Source organism: Haliaeetus albicilla, chromosome Z (assembly GCF_947461875.1).
Source record: "Haliaeetus albicilla chromosome Z, bHalAlb1.1, whole genome shotgun sequence".
Lineage (NCBI taxonomy): Eukaryota > Metazoa > Chordata > Aves > Accipitriformes > Accipitridae > Haliaeetus > Haliaeetus albicilla.
The window spans coordinates 16,953,165-16,971,564 of NC_091516.1; the positions used below are offsets into that span (position 1 = coordinate 16,953,165).

Consider the following 18,400-nt stretch of genomic DNA (forward strand, 5'->3'; position numbering starts at 1 on the left):
CAACCCTGGTGCAGGACCTTGCACTTGGCCTTGTTGAAGCTCATGAGGTTCACATGGGCCTACTTCTTGAGCTTGTCCAGATCCTTCTGGATGGCATAAAGTCAGCCTTGTCAAGCAAATTTACTGTTCTTTTTGTGGAGATTGTCAGCAAAATTGATTTATTAAAATATAGACAGTACAGTACTTAGTGCAGTACAGTATTTGTACAGTTGTCAGGAAAATGAATCCTGGCTCATGTATGGGGTTTCTCTGTGCATCACTTTACAACCTATTTACAGTTAGTTATATAACTTGTCATTTAACTAGTTTAATATATTTAATATAGATTATATTGTTTTTACTTAGTGCTATCTTCCTCCTAAATCAGAATGTCATAGAGTATCAATCCAAGCACCTTTTCTAACTCTTATCAGGCAAAGTTGTGTCTATCATTACTACTGCTGGCTTTAATAATCACAGAATCTTAGAATCATTTAGGTTGGAAAAGACCTTCAAGATCATCGAGTCCAACCATCAACCATGCCCACTAAACCATGTCCTGAAGTGCTTTGTCTACGCACTTTTTGAATACCTCCAGGGATGGTGACTCCACCACTTCCCTGGGCAGCCTGTTGCAATGTCTGACAACCTTTCAGTAAAGAATTTTTTCCTAATATCTAACCTAAATCTCCCTTGCTGCAACTTGAGGCCATTTCCTCTCGTCCTATCTCCAGCCACCTGACAGAAGAGACCAACACCCACCTCACTACAACCCCCCTTCAGGTAGCTGTAGAGAGCCATAAGGTCTCCCCTCAGCCTCCTCTTCTCTAGACTAAACAGCCCCAGTTCCCTCAGCCGCTCCTCATAAGACTTGTGCTCCAGGCCCCTCACCAGCTTGGTTGCCCTTCTCTGGACACACTCCAACACTTCAGTGTCTTTCCTGTAGTGGGGGGCCCAAAACTGAACACAGGACTCGAGGTGCGGCCTCACCAGTGCCCAGTACAGGGGGACAATCATCTCCCTGCTCCTGCTGGCCACACTATTTCTGATACAGGCCAGGATGCCGTTGGCCTTCTTGGCCACCTGGGCACGCTGCCGGCTCCTATTCAGCCGGCTGTCGACCAACGCCCCCAGGTCTTTTTCCACCAGGCAGCTTTCCAGCCACTCTTCCTTCCCCAAGCCTGTAGCGCTGCATGGGGTTGTGTGACCGAAGTGCAGGATCCGGCACTTGGCCTTGTTGAACCTCTCAACACAACTTTGCCTGATAGAGTTAGAAAAGGTGCTTGGACTGATGCTGTATGACATTCTGATTTAGGAGGAAGACAGCACTAAGTAAAATCAATATAACCTATATTAAATATATTAAGCTAGTTAAATGACAAGTTATAACACTAACTGAAATAGAAGATGATCATCCAATTGTGGATTTTTCTAGGTACTCTTGTAGGACTATTTCGTGCTGTTCAATGTATTTGTCAGTGATCTGGAAAAAAGTGTAGAGTTAGTGCTGATGAATTTGCAGAGAGCACTGAGGTTTAACGGTAAATAATGAACCAGTTGGTTACAAAGGCTGATCAGGATGCTCAGTAGAATATGCTTATTTCTCTAGCATGGATTTTAGCACAGCCAACAGAATTGTATGTCTAGGAGCAAAGTAGTATATTGTGTAGGTGGTATGAGACCATATCATACCAAGCAGAAAGGCTGAAAAGAGTTTTGGTTATTCTGGCAGACTTAAGTGTGTATTACCATATACAGTGTTTGTAACCATGAGATGGAATGTACTACCTGCATACAGAAGCAGGGGCTTATTAATTGAGGAGTTGTATCACCTTTTCTAATGAATTAGCTGAAGGCTGTATCATAGTATTGTATTCCATTCTAGTAACTACAGTTCAGAAGGATGTTGAGAAAAGTTTAAGGTAGCATCAAATGTTTGAAGCATCTTTTGTATGAGGAGAGGCTGAGTGAGCTGAAACTGCATAGCATGAAAAAAGAGAAGATTCGGAAATACATTATGAGACAGAGTGACAAAGGCAGAGCCAGACTCTCTGCGGTGATTATCAGTGACAGAAGATCTGACAATTGGCACAAACTGAAACACATGAAATTCCATCAGAACATAAGAAAACATGCTTTTAGTGTAAACCTGGCTTAACAATACAGTAGGTTGCCCAGAGAGGTTTGTCTAGTTGCCATCCATGGAGACAGTCAAAACCTGACGGGACATGTTGCGGGCAGCCTGCTGTAGCTTACCCTCTTTGAGCAGGGGGTGGGGCTAGATGATATTGAGAAATCCCTTCCAACCTTAATGATTCTATGAAATTGTGCCTTATTTAGAAGACAAAGGAATTATTTGAAACTTGGAAGACTTGTTTTTTTGCCTGGAAAATGTTAAACTCCATTTTTTATCCTCTCTGAGACAATTAGAAGATGTCTTGATCAGTCTGCACATTCCCAGGTGGTAGAAAGGCTTGTAATAGATGGATCCTTTATCTTAAAAAAAAAAAAAAAAAAGGCGCACTGAATTTTGGTACCTGCAAATTGAAATTAGGTGAATTCAGACTGTATTTAGTATCTGCATCTTACTTAATGAAGATAATTAACCCTTAGGACAAGGATTACGCAAGTATTTGTGGTAGATTTTGTGTCACATGAAATTTAAGTCAACACTGGATGTCTTTCTCATTTGTTCCACAGACCAAAGGGAGGAGATTGTTTAGAGGCAAAAAGCCTTTGCTCTGTTTTAGACAAGTTAGCTAGACTGTTGTAGCTGTAACGGTCCCTTATTGACAGAAATCTGTGAGCCTGTAAACAGGCTTCAAGATTCTGAGAAGAACTGGTAAGCTAGAGGAGGAAACAACGGTTTTAATTCTTTGAGAATGGGAAGGTGGATAGTCTTCATAAAATGCTGCTGTTCTTGGAGCTCTGAGTAGAACAGTTGTGATAAACACATAGGCAGTAGTCCTTCTGTATGCAGTTTACAGTTGGAACTTATCACAAAATGAGATTTCATTTAAATGTCAAATGTTCCAATAGCAGGCTTCTTAGTAATTTTTTTTTAAAGAAGGTCTTGCAAAAGAGTGTCTCTAAGTACAAAAGCAGGAGTTTTTATAAAAAATATGCCTACGAACGTGAGTGATAAATTCAGTTGTAGATATAATTTATGTAAATCAAATGTGCAGTTGTGAATGAACAGTCTTGAAATAAAGACTACTGAACTTACAAAGGACAAGTCGATAGAGAATTTTGGATGTAATGATTCTTCCAGTCTGTATTGAGAAACAATTAAATGACCCTTTTTGAGGTGAGATTACTTTGGTGACCAAATCAGAAACATTTGTAAGCTCAATCTGCAAGAACTTTGTCATTTTGCTCATAAATGCCTATCTGAATAGCAATTACTGTTCTGAGATTTTTGCATTTTTTTAAACAACAATTACTAAAATAAGATATGCAACTTTATTATTAACACTCTGGATTTTTTTTTTCTTGGTGCTCAGTGAGATGCTGGTCATGCAGGAAGAATCTGTTACTAGCTCAGACAGATTGTCATATTTTTATTGCAGTCATACTGCAATAGGATGGTTTTCAGAAGTCTGATATTAATTTATGGGGAAAAATATTCTGAATTGATATCTCTCTCCTCAACAGTACCTCCTTTCCACTTTTGCTGCCAAACTGGGGAAAGGGTAATATTCCTGACTTTCCGGTGACCAGTTTTCTTTTCTTGAACTTAGGCACAATGATGTACCTGTTTACTCTTAATACCTTTCTTTTAATGCTAATAGGTTAAATGAAAGGACAGTCCATTGTTCCAACTTGATATTTAGCTGTTTAAATAGTAATCTCACTACACTTAACTGAATTTGAATTATGTTAGAAACTGCCTTCAGCCTTTGTGAATGAACTGTGCTGAAAAACCCAGTATTGATATTAGAAGTATGAAATTTACTGTAAATTGTTAAACTGCTAAAGAGAGTTATGCAGAAGATGAAAATTACGTTTAGATTTGACTTTATAAGAGGAATGGCGAGAAAATGCAAAGACAAGGCAAATATTTATTTAAAATAAAATATTTTCATTAGAAAGAATTCATAAAAAGATATAAATGGACTGAAAACACCAATTTCTGTGTTTTTCTGGAATTTGGAACAAAATAAATGCAGTTACTGTGATACAGCAGTGAAATACAGACCAATTTGAACAGTTCGGGTGTCTTTGCTTGCTATTTGTAAGTGGAAACAAGCGCTGCAGGGATTTATGGTTCTGGGACTTGATCTGTATATATTTTTAACTACCACACAGTATTTGTTGAACTTCTTATAAAGGTACACCGGTTGAATTTAACTAACAGCACTAAGTTACTGCTACTTCAGAAACAACATTCATTGTCCCTACTGTTCTTAAATTAGCTGCACTTCCTTTTCTGATTTTTTTCAGCCTTTTAAAGATGAGAAAAGATCTGTCACCTTATCCATCTGTGTGCCAGCTTAAGACCTCTCAACAGTTTATTTCTACAGTCCTAGTTTTAAGTGACTTGCACACATACGGCCTCCCTTTCTCTATGTTGAGAGTTTCACAAGAATTGGTGTTAACCCTGGTCACACCACTGACAGGGAAATATTATATTTAGCTTACCTTAAGAAAGTTTGTAGCCTCGGTCCAACATAAATGTATTTTCCACTGTGTATTGTAGGCATGTACTTGATTCCTTAATTTTTTTTAAAACTAACTTTAATCGATGGTTGAAGTGATAGTTACACAACTAAATTTCTTCAATCCTATCTATATCTTCCTAGTGCAGTTGTCTTAGAGTCAAGTTTTTGAGTAAAAATACACCCTTGCTATCAGTTTTAGCAGAAAGATTTGGCATATGATTCTCAAGACATTTTCATCATTTAAGTTGTCTTAATTTTTAGTGGGGAGTTAAGACCTCTGTTGAATATTCCAGTTTTTGGACTGGTAAAACCTTGACTCTTTCTAATATTCGTTACAAGGGTTCAGAATTCATATGTGTTCTCTATTTAATTATAGCATTAAAAGTGGAGAAAAAAGATCTCTCAACTTTTAGCTCTCTGGTTCTTCAGCTTTAAAACAGATGAGGAAGAATGTTCTTTGCTTCCGTTAACTGAAGTGAAATTAAAAGCAATTAGAGCAGAAACTTTATTTATAGAGTCTGCCCTCCAAAAATACTTGTGTTTGGTAAAGTGTTAGAACTAGGATTTCTTCCGGTGTCAATACTGTAAAGCATATACATTGTTTATGACATGTTGCAGTGATTTCTGTTGAACAAGTTGATAAGAAAGTGGGATGATAAGTGTGTTGCTATAATTATGCATACAGTTAAGAAAGCAGTGCTTTTTAGCTGCTGAAAACTTGAGAAAGATTTGTAATGTAGCTTCTTCTATAACCCACTGAAGGATTATGGGCGAAGACAGAACCCGACTCTCAGAGGTGCATAGCAAAAGCAGAAAAAGTAATGGTCACAAGTTATGTAAATGAAATTCTGATGGGACTTAAGAGAAAGAAGATGCACCATGAGAGTGATTAAGAATCACTATCACTGGCGATTTTCAGAACTTACCTAGATAAGACCTGGAGAAACCTGATAAAGCTTTGGAGTTACCACAGCTTTAAATGGTGGGTTGGTCTATTTGGCCTCCCTTTCCTGGTGTTGGGTGCCTTCTACTCTGTATATTTTTGAGAACTAAAGGTTATCGTTTGTCCTTTGCCAGCAATAGGACTCTTTTGTTGCAAGTGTTCTGCAACCTTATAATTCAGTGCTTTTGCCATCTTCCAGTCTGAAGGTTAAACTAAACAGAATGGTTTATACAGAATAGAAAACAAAATTTTCTGTGGAAAATCTAGAGGAAGGGGTACTTGGCAGTTCAGCAAGTAACAATTAATAAGCTAGGTATTTAAAAACCTGCTGAATACTTATTGTGGAAATTCATGTGTGCTAGGGAAAAATGTATTTGAAGTGCTTAATAGCAGATGAAAGTGTGTTTGCAAAGTTCAAAAAGGTTTCTGTCTTTGCCTGTATATTAAACATTCCTATGGACTGTGTCTTTAATTTTTTTTTTGTTTTATGACATATGGTGGTTAAACTCAGTCTTTGTGAGTCTTCATATGTCCTTATTCAGAGCCTGTGTGTGCATGCTCACCTGTATTAGAATATGTGTAATAAGATAGGAAGAAAGCAAGTGTTGTAGAGATTTTATTAAGACAAGCTTGTGACTGCGTGTATTGTCACACTGCTAAATCTTTTGAAAGTTCTCAAACTTAAAAAGGAAAATTTCCGTACAGCATCACAAAATTAAAGTTCTGTAAATGCCACATGTTAGAGCCTTTACAAGAAGTTTGGAAGGCTTTTGTTCTTTCCTGAGATTTTTTTTTTTAATTTTGCTTTCATTCTTACTTTTGTCAAGCCTAGTTTCCTATTGCCAAGAATCCTAATGCATAGGAGTTTGAGGGAGAGAGAAAGTGTAAGTAAAAGCTCAAAAAACGCCTGCTTCTAAAAACTGCTCTCTGTGAAACATAGTCACAGACTTGCAGCTGAAACTGTCAGGACTGAAAACAAGTGCTCAATATCTTACACCACAGGTTTAGATTTTTATAGTCCGGATGGATTTCAAGATCATGGGTCTGAAATCTGTCAGTGATAAAGGAATATGTAACTTGGACAATATACTTGAGAGGGGGAAAGAAACCTTTCTTTGAAAGGCAGTTTTGAAAACAATGTTATTCAAAGTTGGTGCTATTTAAAGTAAGTTCTGAGACTGAGAAACGTAATAGTAAATGATAATCATTGCAATAAATCCCATTATATAGTATAAAACAATAATGCAGTTGTATATTTTGTTTTTTGTTGTGGCATACTGGGTGTTCTTTTAAAGCAGTGTGCTCAGCAAGAGGGATTTGTAGCTTCCCCTCTTTTCTTTAAAAAGAAAAAAAATTTGAGGCAAAAATAAGTTAGTAGGAGGAGATGAGTAAGTGGAGTAAACTTATGGTTATTTATCATTGTTTTTATCACCACTAATGGATGTATAAACAATTTTTATATTGGCCTAGTAAATAACTTCAGTAATTTTAACGTTTTAAGGTCTTTTTTCTCCCTTTTCCTTGGAACTCCTCACCTCACTTCCCTATTTTTCTTTCAAGCTGCTTAATTTTTCTTATTCTCACTAGAGTTCTCTTCCTTTCCTGTCATCATCATCTTTAGTTACAAGATTGAACTCGGCCTATTTCTGTCTTGCCTCACCTGGTCTTTTCCCATCACAAGACTATTTTTTCCCTACTGTACCTCTACCTCATTTTCCTTTTTTAGAAGAGCTGAAATCCTCTCTTCTTTGTCCTTTTTCTCAGACATATACAACCTTTACTTTATGGTAGAATATATTCATCCCTATACATCAGCATTGATGGACTTTAAATCCTTTAGCACTTTCATCTATCCACTTGTATAAGTTCTAGTGACTTACAGCTGCTGTCATCTCAGAAAAGTTGAGACTACTTTGAGATTTTGCCTATGTTGCCCTCACTGAAGGGCCAATAAGAACAGTGAAGCTAGAGAGGGCAAAATTACTTGCTTCTGTGATCTGGACTATGTATAGATGAAATTGATGTAGTTAAAATGTCAGGAAGACTGGAGGAAGAGTAGATTGGTGTCACAGAAACGTCAAATGTGGCATGAACTTTGGAGTTCAGTGATCCATGGCTTGCTAAAGAATATGGAAGTGAGCCAGAAGATTTCATGATTTTTTATTTTACAGTTTTTTTCAGGCTTTTCAAATTGATAAGAGCATTATTCGTGCTCTATAATACCAGAGTGAAGTGAGCAAATATTGTTACCTCTTTTTCACTCTTGGTGGACATCTTTAAAATGTAGCTGTCATGCACAACCTGAGGGATTGCTTTTCATATTTTTTCTCTGACATGCTACACGTTTATGGAAATTTCACCAAAAATCTATGCCATCTCTTTTCATGGATGCGTTGTGAAGCTCAAAGAAATATGTATTAAATGTGATTAAAATTCAAACTTAAAACCACTGCATTTGCAAGTGCTATAATAAGATACAGGCACTGTTCACTTCAGAACTGTGCTTGCTCTCTTGGAACTTTATAGAGTAACATAGTCTTCAGCAGCTTCTTCAGAAGGTGATTTTTGTGCTTGCAGTTAATGTTCCAAGTTCTTGAACACCCAGATGGTAAAAGGTACTGAACATTCTTTGGCTCAAACCTTTAATCTGTATAAATTAAAGACCAATTGTATAGAAATTTAATACCATCTGTTTCTATTTCTGTATTGTGGTGAGTTTTGGCAAAGAGGGCATGTATCACTGAATGGATATTCCTTGATGTGTGTGCCTCATAATAAACTTATAATATTAAGCTGTGAAATAGGCAGACTTCACTGCATGTGTTCCACAATGAAATATTTGTCCAACATTCTAGTGAAACCGCACCGCATCCTGATGCTTCTGTATTGTATTTCATGTTTTAGTTTGTCTTACTCCAAATGTGAGGGTAATTGTTATTTTTAGGAATTATTGGACTGTATAATCATAGCTCTTCTGAAAGAATAGCTCATGAGGCTATCTTGATATCCTAGGGAACTTCAGATTGCACTTTTGTTCTTGCAGAAAGTCATACAGCTATCCTGACTTGAGAGAGACATTTTTATACTCTTATGTACTGTTAAAGACATTTGAATTTAGATTTGACTAACAGGAGAGGTAAGTCTGTGATCCTCTTACCTGTTCTAGGTTATATGTCTCCACACCCATCTCCACTAGGAGCACCAGAGCATGTGTCCAGTCCAATGTCTGGAGGAGGTCCAACTCCACCCCAGATGACTCCCAGCCAGCCAGGACCCATTATACCAGGAGACCCACAAGTTATGAATCAACCTAACAGAGGTCCTTCCCCTTTCAGCCCTGTACAGCTGCATCAGCTGCGGGCTCAGATTCTAGCATACAAAATGTTAGCTAGAGGTCAGCCTTTACCAGAAAATCTCCAGCTTGCTGTTCAGGGCAAGAGGACCCTGCCTGGCATTCAACAGCAGCAGCCTCCCAGTGCCTTCAACAGACAGTCTGGTAAGTCAATCTAGGCCTTGTGTCATTGTGCAGGTAATTCTTCAAGTTCTACCTGTGGAAAATTAAGAAACGGGTCATGTGCAGGGATATAATTTGGGACTGTGTTCTGGCATCTAAGTGAACAGCAGCCTTTGGCTTTAAGCTTTTTAAGCTTGAGCAAGTACATAAAACACATCTGTTATTAATAGGATATTGTCAAAACTGAAATAAAAGTTTTTTTCACTGCGCAATTCTATGTCCATCCTGATTATGCTTGACATTTTTTGAATGTTAATCATACTTTACTGATTGCAGTTTTACTGTTTTTCTTGGAGTGAATTTTCAGTCTCCTGTCTCTATGCAGAAAAGTAGATAAAAACATCTGGAGCAAGCTGACTGATTAGTTACATTGCTGAAAGTAAAACAAACCATGTATAGTATGCTGTCAAGTGAAAAATGTAAGGAAAAGAAAATGTTCTTATTTTTTTCTCCTAATGATAATGGATGTTACAGTGCAGTAAGCAAGCACATTTTGGTCCTAATAAAGCTGTGTTACGTTAAATGCCCTGCACCTGTTAGTTTCTGAACACTTCTGTTACTGAGTTTACATTAGAAATTGAGGGTTAAGATGATACTATTTTCTTTTTAGTAATGATTTTAATAATTTCACCAGTCACTTCATTTTGGTGGATATGGCTTTGCTACCAAGTAAGATTTTTTTTTACAAGACATTATTTTAATATGCTTCATTACAAACATTTTTTCACAATAAAATCTCCTCAAATCTATATTTAATGAAGAAAAATACTACTTACCTGAATAGGCTAGCATACTAGAAAGCAGAACAATTTTTGAATACTTGGAAATGCTTTGTATCGTGATAAGTTTCTTTCCTCTGTCAAATTGCAGGTATTGGGTTACATACCATGAGTGGTGCTGCAGCTGGACCAGGGCCTGCTCCAGGGATGCCTGGACATACAGCTGCCATTACGCCTAAAACTTGGACTGAAGGTATAGCAGAGTATAATCCTAATTTTATGTCATGTACAGAATAATGGTTAAACAGCGTGGGTAGAGTTTGTGGAAAAGATGCAGGGGAAAAAAAAAAAGGGAAGGTAAAAAGCCATGCAGAAAAATAGCGTAACATTTACGGCGCCTAGGACTTGAATCAAGGAGGGTCTAACCATTTATTCATCCATGAATGACTTGACCACATCAAATTACTGTAGTTGTTAGGCAGCCTGAACATGAGGCACCTTAGTACAATCAGAATGAAATATGTAAGCTGCCTGAGGGAGACCCATAACATAAGATCTACTTAATAAGTTATGTTCTGAGCATGCTTAATTGCAACAAGCTTGTCTTTCAACTGTAGTCTTTGCTACTGTAAACGAAAATTTTCAAATCATGGTAGAATTAGGCTACCTTTTTTTTTTTTTTTTTTTAAATTGGATTGCTTTGAAAGTTCAGTGTAGTCTTTGAGATCTAATGAACGTGTAACTGTTTTTCCCCTATGTGATAATCAGATTTTGAAGCAAATCATTCAGATTTAGGTTTACAGGCTAATTTTATTGTTTGAAAGTAGAGTGGAAAAAGTACTGTATTGAAAAGAATTAGAAATCCCTAGTAATATATATTGTTTGAAGTTTTTGGGTTTTTTTTTAGAGATTTGAAAATAAATACAATATTGCAGGCTTGCGAATAACACACACTTTTCTCACACTGTAGAAAAGTTATGCTATGTTGTTGCTTGTGGGTAGATCTGGGGGCAGGGATGACTCCGTGATTGTTGATGTCATAAAAGATTATCTGTCATTAGTCAGCTGCTTAGGGCAACATAGAAAGAAAATTAAATACTAGTATGTAATCAGATGTAGAATTGCCTTTCTTGGAATACTCCCAGCAAATACTTAAAATTTGAGTAGGATAATAAAGAGGGGGAAAAGTGTTTCTTGAGAGGTTGTATGTATGAGTTTACCAGGCACAGTGCCCTCTAGCTCAAATGCTGCTACTAAAAAATGCTGGCAGGTATACAGAATTGCTAGATGAATAGTTTTATCTAAATAATCCAGTATGTCATAATAATATATGTGTCTTGTTTAACTATAACTTGCTCACTGTTTGTCTTTTTTCATTTCTGTTTTTTCTAGAAGAAAAAATTTGTCTGTCCTTGCTGTATCTGTTTGGAGGTTTTATTTGATGTATTTTTAAAGATTGTGCTTATTTCTTCAAATTTATTTTTCATTCATTATGCAGTCATTTGTGGTAGTGTTTGTTTTGCAGTTCAATTTGCATAATTCCCTGAAAACTGAGACTATACGGAGGCTTTTGGTGGGCTTGCTTTCTTTCCTTGTTTTTTATAAGCTGAAATGCAGCGTTGCTAAATACAGAATCTACAGCTTGTACTCACGTTCCTTTTCTGGACTTTGATGCAGATGTGTTAACGACAAATTCCTATGAAGGAATCTTTTTATCTAGATTTCAGGATGTTGGGTTTAAATTAAGGCTGATTACAAAATTTCAGGTGTACTTTGTAGTTGTTTTTCCTAGCATTAAATTACTATGACTCCTCAGACAATGAAGTGACATCTTTATTGTTGCAGTGTCTGTTGTCAGTGACAATTTGTGAACATCTGAATGCATGGGTTACTTGTCATAATGGCATACTGAAATCTGTGACCCTTAGTGTCTATAAATGGCAGGTACTATTTTCATGTTAACTGAGGTGTTAATTTTCAAGACGATTAGAATGCTGTAAGATAAAAGAGTAATCGAATTCCTGGTGTTTGAAATACTTAAATACAATTAGTAGGAGATTGTAATGTAATGAAGGCTGTTTATACATGTCAGGTACTTCTAAGTACAGCTGTAGAAATTCTCATATTTAGTTCTGATATGGTTATCAGACTATGGCTATTTAGTTCTGATAGAGCTCTAAAAGCAGACCTACTTGCGCTTGTTGTCAGGTTGTGATCATAGGTGCCTTCTTCTAAGTGGTGCAAAGATAGTGAACAAGAGGCAGAATTAGGTCCTACACTTGAACGAAAGCAGTTCTACAGCTGTTTTACTTCTTCTAATACTAGAATTAAGTCAGCAGGAATGGGAAAAGAAATGGCATTCATCATAAAGTTTCAGGTGTTTTGTTTTTCTTTGGACCACTTCCTGCAACGTATAGTGTACTTGCATTTTATTATGTTTTTTCAAATATGGAGTGTAGTCTATCCCAGTGTGCTTTTTCTGGTGATTTTGAATCTTTACCTTAGCTTCACGTTCTGTCTTCAGAAACTGTCTTGATTTTCTTCCTGTGTTCCATGTTTCATGTTATGAATAAGTGCTTTTTACGATTCAGGCCAAGCCCCAGATATGAGTGTCTCCAACGCGCAACAAAAGCTTCCCGCGCCACCTCCTAGTGGGAGGCCTTCTCCTGCCCCCCCTGCCACCCAGCCTGCTGCCGCCATGCCTGGGCCTTCTGTACCACAGCCACCACCTGGACAGCCTTCACCCATTGTTCAGCTGCAGCAAAAGCAGAATCGCATCAGCCCTATCCAGAAGCCACAAGGACTGGATCCTGTTGAAATACTCCAAGAACGTGAATATAGGTAAAAGCAAATAACAAGATTCAAATGCATATGCAGATTGTTGTTTTCCACTTTCTCAACTGAAACTCTTTGCAGTCAACTACTGTAGTGACAGTAGCATAAACCGAATTTCCAGAGAGAGACTGTGTCAAAGAGAAGTATGGAAACATCAAGCCAAACAATGATTTATTTCTGCCCCAAGTATGAACTAGTAGAGCACACTGGCAGTATCATTGGAAACCAGGTAAGTTTAAAACAGGCTCAGGGACTCTGCTGGGTTAGTATATTACTTGGATGCTGGAAACACCAAAAATTAGGAAATCAAAATCCTGCTGGTCTACAGAGAAACCAATTCAGTGCAGAAGGTTTTCAGAATTATAAACAAGGGGGAAGTTAGAGAACAGTGGAGGTCAAAAGGTTGATCAGTTAGTAGCCACAGCAAAACCGAATTTTATTAGTGATGACAGGGTTCGCTGGACTACCAAAGAGTAGAGAGAATATTAAGGAGGTCACAGGCAAGATCAAAAAAAAGGTTACCACGAAGCAGGGTCTTTAAAATTTGCTTCCTGAGTACCCTAATTAGATGGTGAAGTATATTTATTACAAAATACAGAGGATGACATTTCTTGTGGAGTCAGAAGGAAACTTCTTCCCTCTTCCCGTCAACAAGGCTCTTAAACAATTGACCTTGAGAATCTGCCGCGCAGAAGGATCTTGGCCTGCACCTAAAATATGTTCCTGATCATTATCAGTCAGAGCAAAGAAGCTGCACTTAGCATATTTGCTTATTTTGGACAGATGATGCATCTGCCAGTTACTATAACAATGAGTTTGTAGGGGAAGGTGATCTCACTGAAGACAGGTTTAATGACTTTAATGACTTCCGTTTTACAAAGGTAAAACACCATGAAGTGTTTTAGGATGTGGTGCCACATCCAGAATCCAGGCCTTGATCCCAGAAAAGCTCTTTACTTTTTGCGTGAGGTAATGCTTAAGTAATTTATTGGCATGTTGTTGTGGTCACTCTGTTAGTCTTAACCTTTTTACCTTAGGACTGAATGGCCATAGCTGTTTCAGCATGAGCAATCACTTATTTTCTAACATCTTTTTCATAAAGCTTGTAGAACACACCATTATATGGTTTCACAGTTGCTCTGAGTGAAGAATGGTAGCACTAACCTGAGCCAAGAATCATGTGGTCAGTATAACGTAACCTTTTCTGCATCAGTTAACCTGAAATTGTTACTCCTTCTGTCTCTCTAGCCCTGCTCCATTGCAGTCTTGGTGCCAGACTATTATGTCTTAGTATGCATAAATGGAGGAAAGTGAGGAGTGACAGAAAATAGCAGTATTGCATTTACTAATGTGGAGAACCAGTTGCAGATACAGCATATGCATTTGGTTCTAAATACCCTGATCTTCTTGGCAGAGTAAGTGAGGTGGAAGTTTGATAGGCATTCTCTAGCAGAAGGGTTTATTTTTTATGGTAGCACATAGATAATGATCCAAGCTTTTATGTTGAACACTGCTGGAATTTGGTTTTGCTTTGCATACCAGAATGCTTAGGACTTCTGGAAGTCTTTTTATTATTTAGAACTGTATAAGTAACATCAGACAAAAGCTTTGAAAAAAGCAGTTTAACAGCTTTTGTGCTTTGGACGGTGCTAGACTTAGCTTTAGAATAGGCAAGTTTAATACAGAAACATGATGTATTCACACTTTCTTCATAGAAAGGGAGTAGAAAAAAAGCCAATGTAAACATTTGTATCCTGAAACCAGTGAAGTTAGCAGAAGCTTTATGAAACAGTTGTCTCTTGAGATCTTCCAGTAGTTAACTTTTTTGATAAAGGGGCATTATACTTTGAAATACTTAGAAAACTGTTTGAATTACTCATATTCATGAAAAGACAGAATTAACACATACGTATTTTAGGAATTCATATTTTAAACATATGGATAGACCCAGAAGGTATACTGCCGTATTATGGGAAAGTGTGAGCTTTGAATCTGATTAAGTTAGGAATTCTTGAAAATTGCAGGTAGCGTTTCCTCAGTGACTGTGCTGGTTTTGTCTGTGATAGAGTTAAATTTCTTCATAGTAGCTTGTATGGGGCTGTGTTTTGGATTTGTGCTGAAAACAGTGTTGATACCAACACTGGTGTTTTCGTTACTGCTGAGCAGTGCTTACACAGAGTCAAGGCCTTTTCTGCTTCTCACCCCACCCCACCAGCGAGCAGGCTGGGGGGGGCACAAGAAGTTGGGAGGAGACACAGCCGGGACAGCTGACCCAAACTGGCCAAAGGGATTTTCCATGCTGTAAGACATCATCATGCTCAGCATTAAAACTGGCAGGGAGGTTGGTGAGGGCCTGCTCCTCGGCTGGGCATCGGTCAGTTGGTGGTGAGCAATTGTTTTCATTTGCATCGCTTGTCTTTCTTGGGTTTTATATTCCTCTCTCTCTGCTATTTTTCTCTCTCTTTTCCTTACAATTTTTTAAAAAATATGATTTCTTTTTAATTATGAAACTGTTTTTATCTTGGCCCATGAGTGAGTTTCTCAGTTTTACCCTTCCGATTCTCCCCCCATCCCACTGGGGATGGAGTGGGGGTGGCAGGAGTGAGCAAGCAGCTGTGCGGTGCTTAGTTGCTTTCCAGGGTTAAACCACGGCAGTGACCTTGAACATGGCGGGGTTTGGACTAAAGGTACAAAATGTGCTTCTGGAGAGACAGTAATTTAGTGCTAATTCATGAACTAAATGATAAAAAGTTAATTGCTGAGATGTTTGGCCATTTCTTTTATATACGTACCTTGAGTGCACAACGGCAGACTTTTGGGGGAGAATACATGCTACTGCATACACATTTCCATTTCTTAATGGATCATGCACGATTTATGTGTTAGAGCATGTCTTACACAGAGAACAATATTGTAAATGTGAAATAATTCAGTTTTTTGCTGTTATAAAATTACATCTAATTTTTTTTTTTTCAGTGATAGCAATTCTTTTTTCCTTTCCATGTTACTAGGAAGTTATGTAGTTTGTTTCATCAAACAATTCATCAAATGGGCACTTAGAAATACAGTATAGCATTCCTATTTGTTAACCATATGCTAAATAAACCATTGAAGATGGAGAAGCAGTGATGCTCCTATTAACGTATTGCGGGATATGAAAAAGCTTTTAATCTAAGGAAACAGCAGCAGACTGCTTTTTCTCTCTGAAAAGCCTTGATCTGATTATAAAAAAGGCTCCAGTGTATATTAACAAAGAGAAAGAAAATGGAGAGTTCATGTTGCTGTCAAATTCACATTGTTGTGCCAAGAAGCTGTTTGCAGCTTATGTTGATTTGAGATGAGATTATACAATAATTGTTTTGAACCTCTGTGTGACTGAAGGTGGATAAAATGAAACTTAGATATTTAAAATTCTTACCAATATAAGAACTTTAAAATACTCATATGTGGAGAGCTGTTAAACTTTTTCTGTTCCTTGAAATCTGTCCAGAATGTAAAGTTCATAGAGTGCTTTTCTAAAACTCTCCTTAACACTTTCTTCAAAATAAGGCCCTGCTTTTTAATCTTTTAAAGCTAATAATGTGTGTAATTTAAAGTTGTTCTCTTATGTGGAAGAGCTCTTTTCCATCTTCTCAGAGATAATTAAAAAAAATACACTTGCTAGTGTCCTGTAGATTGTCTGTGGTTTCTTTCTGTTACCTGCAAAGCCTCTTATGTATCTTCATGGCTTACTGCACGGCATCCGTGCCAGACAGGTTTGAATGTGCAAGCATAACCTCTGCTATTGACCCCAGTTAATGAAGAAGAGGTGTGCATCACTTGTTTTGCAAAGAGATGTCTGTGTAGATGCACTAGCCAATTTCTACATGGATGAAGATAAATTGAACTGCAAAGATTAATTAAGTATATCCTTTAAATGGTGAGATTACATCCTTCAAGTACTTAGCCTCTTGTATAGTACAAGAAGGAACACTCAATGCTAACAAAATAGAAAAATTGAAAATACGTTCAGTATTCAGTATATTCATTCTGCTTTACTAAGTTCACAGCTCAAAAGAGAAGTTTGGAAAGGTTCTGACTGCTCCCCTAAAGTTTCATTGAAGTCAGTGAAACTGGGATTTGGGTATAACTGTTTTGTAGGTGATGGTTTCAGGAGAAGTATTGCAGCTATTTGGGGAGTGAAATAGAGTAATAAATCGTAGTTGTGATGCATGATTACATCCACGTGTGAGTAAGCAACAGGCAGAGCACCCATCAGTGATTTGGAACAGTATCCTCTTTGTACATCTCTGCTGCTTTTTTGTATAGATGTACAATAGTACATCCTAATCTCCAAGAAAACCACTTAATTCTCAAGATTTTGCATCCTTAGGTGCACTAAAATCTCTTCTTAATAACTGGAATGCTCAGTGACAGGTGAAGTTGTACAAAATGTGGACTTTTTTTAGTGTAGTACGTACACTTGAAAGAACAAAATATGCCAATGTAATTTTCTGAGTGAATACTTTTCCTGTGGGAATCATGAACTTGTCTTGGCCTGGACAAATATCTGTAGCTTTTAATGGAACTTTTTTTTAGTAGGAAGTAACCCTTCTTGATTTACTTTTCAGTCTGTATGAAAAACTTAACTAACCTAATTCTGCTTCAATTTTTTGCTCTCTTCAGGACACTAAGTTAGTCTTCTGCAGTAATGGAGCATTACCTCCTTTTTGTTGTTCCAGGAACTTCATAAGTCTTTTGGTAATACAAAAAATGGCATAGTTTTAGGAAGCTTAGGAGTTTTAGGAAGGAGTACTGTTACTGAAGAGATGTTATCTGCAACTGTACAAGTGATTCCAGTTGCTTTTCAGATTATATGTAAGTCATGATGCATGCAGTTACTGTGAGATCCTAGTATTTTGATTTGTTCTGACTCATGTATCAGGTGCAGCCATTTTGCCTGATGCGTGATGTACTTTCCAGCTGCGAGGCTGACATGTTCAGTGTATGAGAGTTTATGTCACAGTGCTAATACTGTGGAGCAATGAGAGGATGAAAGGGCAGGGGAAGAACGATCACTGTATGCAAAGAAGCCGTATAGAAAGTGTTTTCTTTCTCCCTTTGGCAGTTCCAAAGTCCTTAACACAGGAAAACAGCAGCAGACACCTTTTCCTAACGTGATCTGATGTTTTGTGCTTTGCAAAAGTAAAAAAGAAATCTTGTGAGTCCTGTGCAATGTAGGGAGATGAGATACCTTCCTGTTCCTGTGCCTTTAGGTTTTTGATTTCGGGAGAGAGAGGACTCTCTGGTTGGGGGGGGAGTGTGTATGTGTGGTTTTGGTTGGGGGGTGTGTGGTGTGGTTTTTGTTTGTTTGTTTTTCCTAAAGCATGTGGGAAATGGAGGGCACTGATTCAGCTGAACTTAGATGCAATTTTTGTATAACTTAAAATTTTGGGGTCTGTTATTTTAGTGCCTTGGCGAAATTTGCAGTTCACAGAAGTACTTACTTGTAAATAAAACCACAAAAACTATGCTAACTGTTAGCTCTGTGATCCTGGTTTCAGTGTAAAAAACAGAAAAAACCCAAGTTCTGTCTGGCTTGTCCATTACACTCTCTCTCTCTCTCTCTCTCATCTGCAAATGAATGCAAAAGGAGTTTGTAAAGGAGAGGGAAATACAATCTGATGTACAGTGTAACAGCTATGTAAGTGTGAATACTTTACTTTTTAATAAAGGTAAAGGTAAAGGAACTTTTCATTTGTCAATAAAA

The 18,400-nt window shown here is 37.5% G+C and overlaps 1 protein-coding gene across 9 annotated transcripts in view; it reads left to right on the forward strand.

The window, feature by feature from the left end:
• Window positions 1-18,400, forward strand: part of SMARCA2 (SWI/SNF related BAF chromatin remodeling complex subunit ATPase 2) — a 117,372-nt gene that overhangs the window by 19,770 nt on the left and 79,202 nt on the right. For all 9 annotated transcript variants that reach the window (XM_069775874.1, XM_069775873.1, XM_069775880.1 and 6 more), the window contains 3 exons: window positions 8,750-9,079; window positions 9,968-10,069; window positions 12,408-12,657. In XM_069775874.1, coding sequence (XP_069631975.1) covers window positions 8,750-9,079; window positions 9,968-10,069; window positions 12,408-12,657 — 682 coding nt within the window. The remainder of the gene's footprint in view (window positions 1-8,749; window positions 9,080-9,967; window positions 10,070-12,407; window positions 12,658-18,400) is intronic.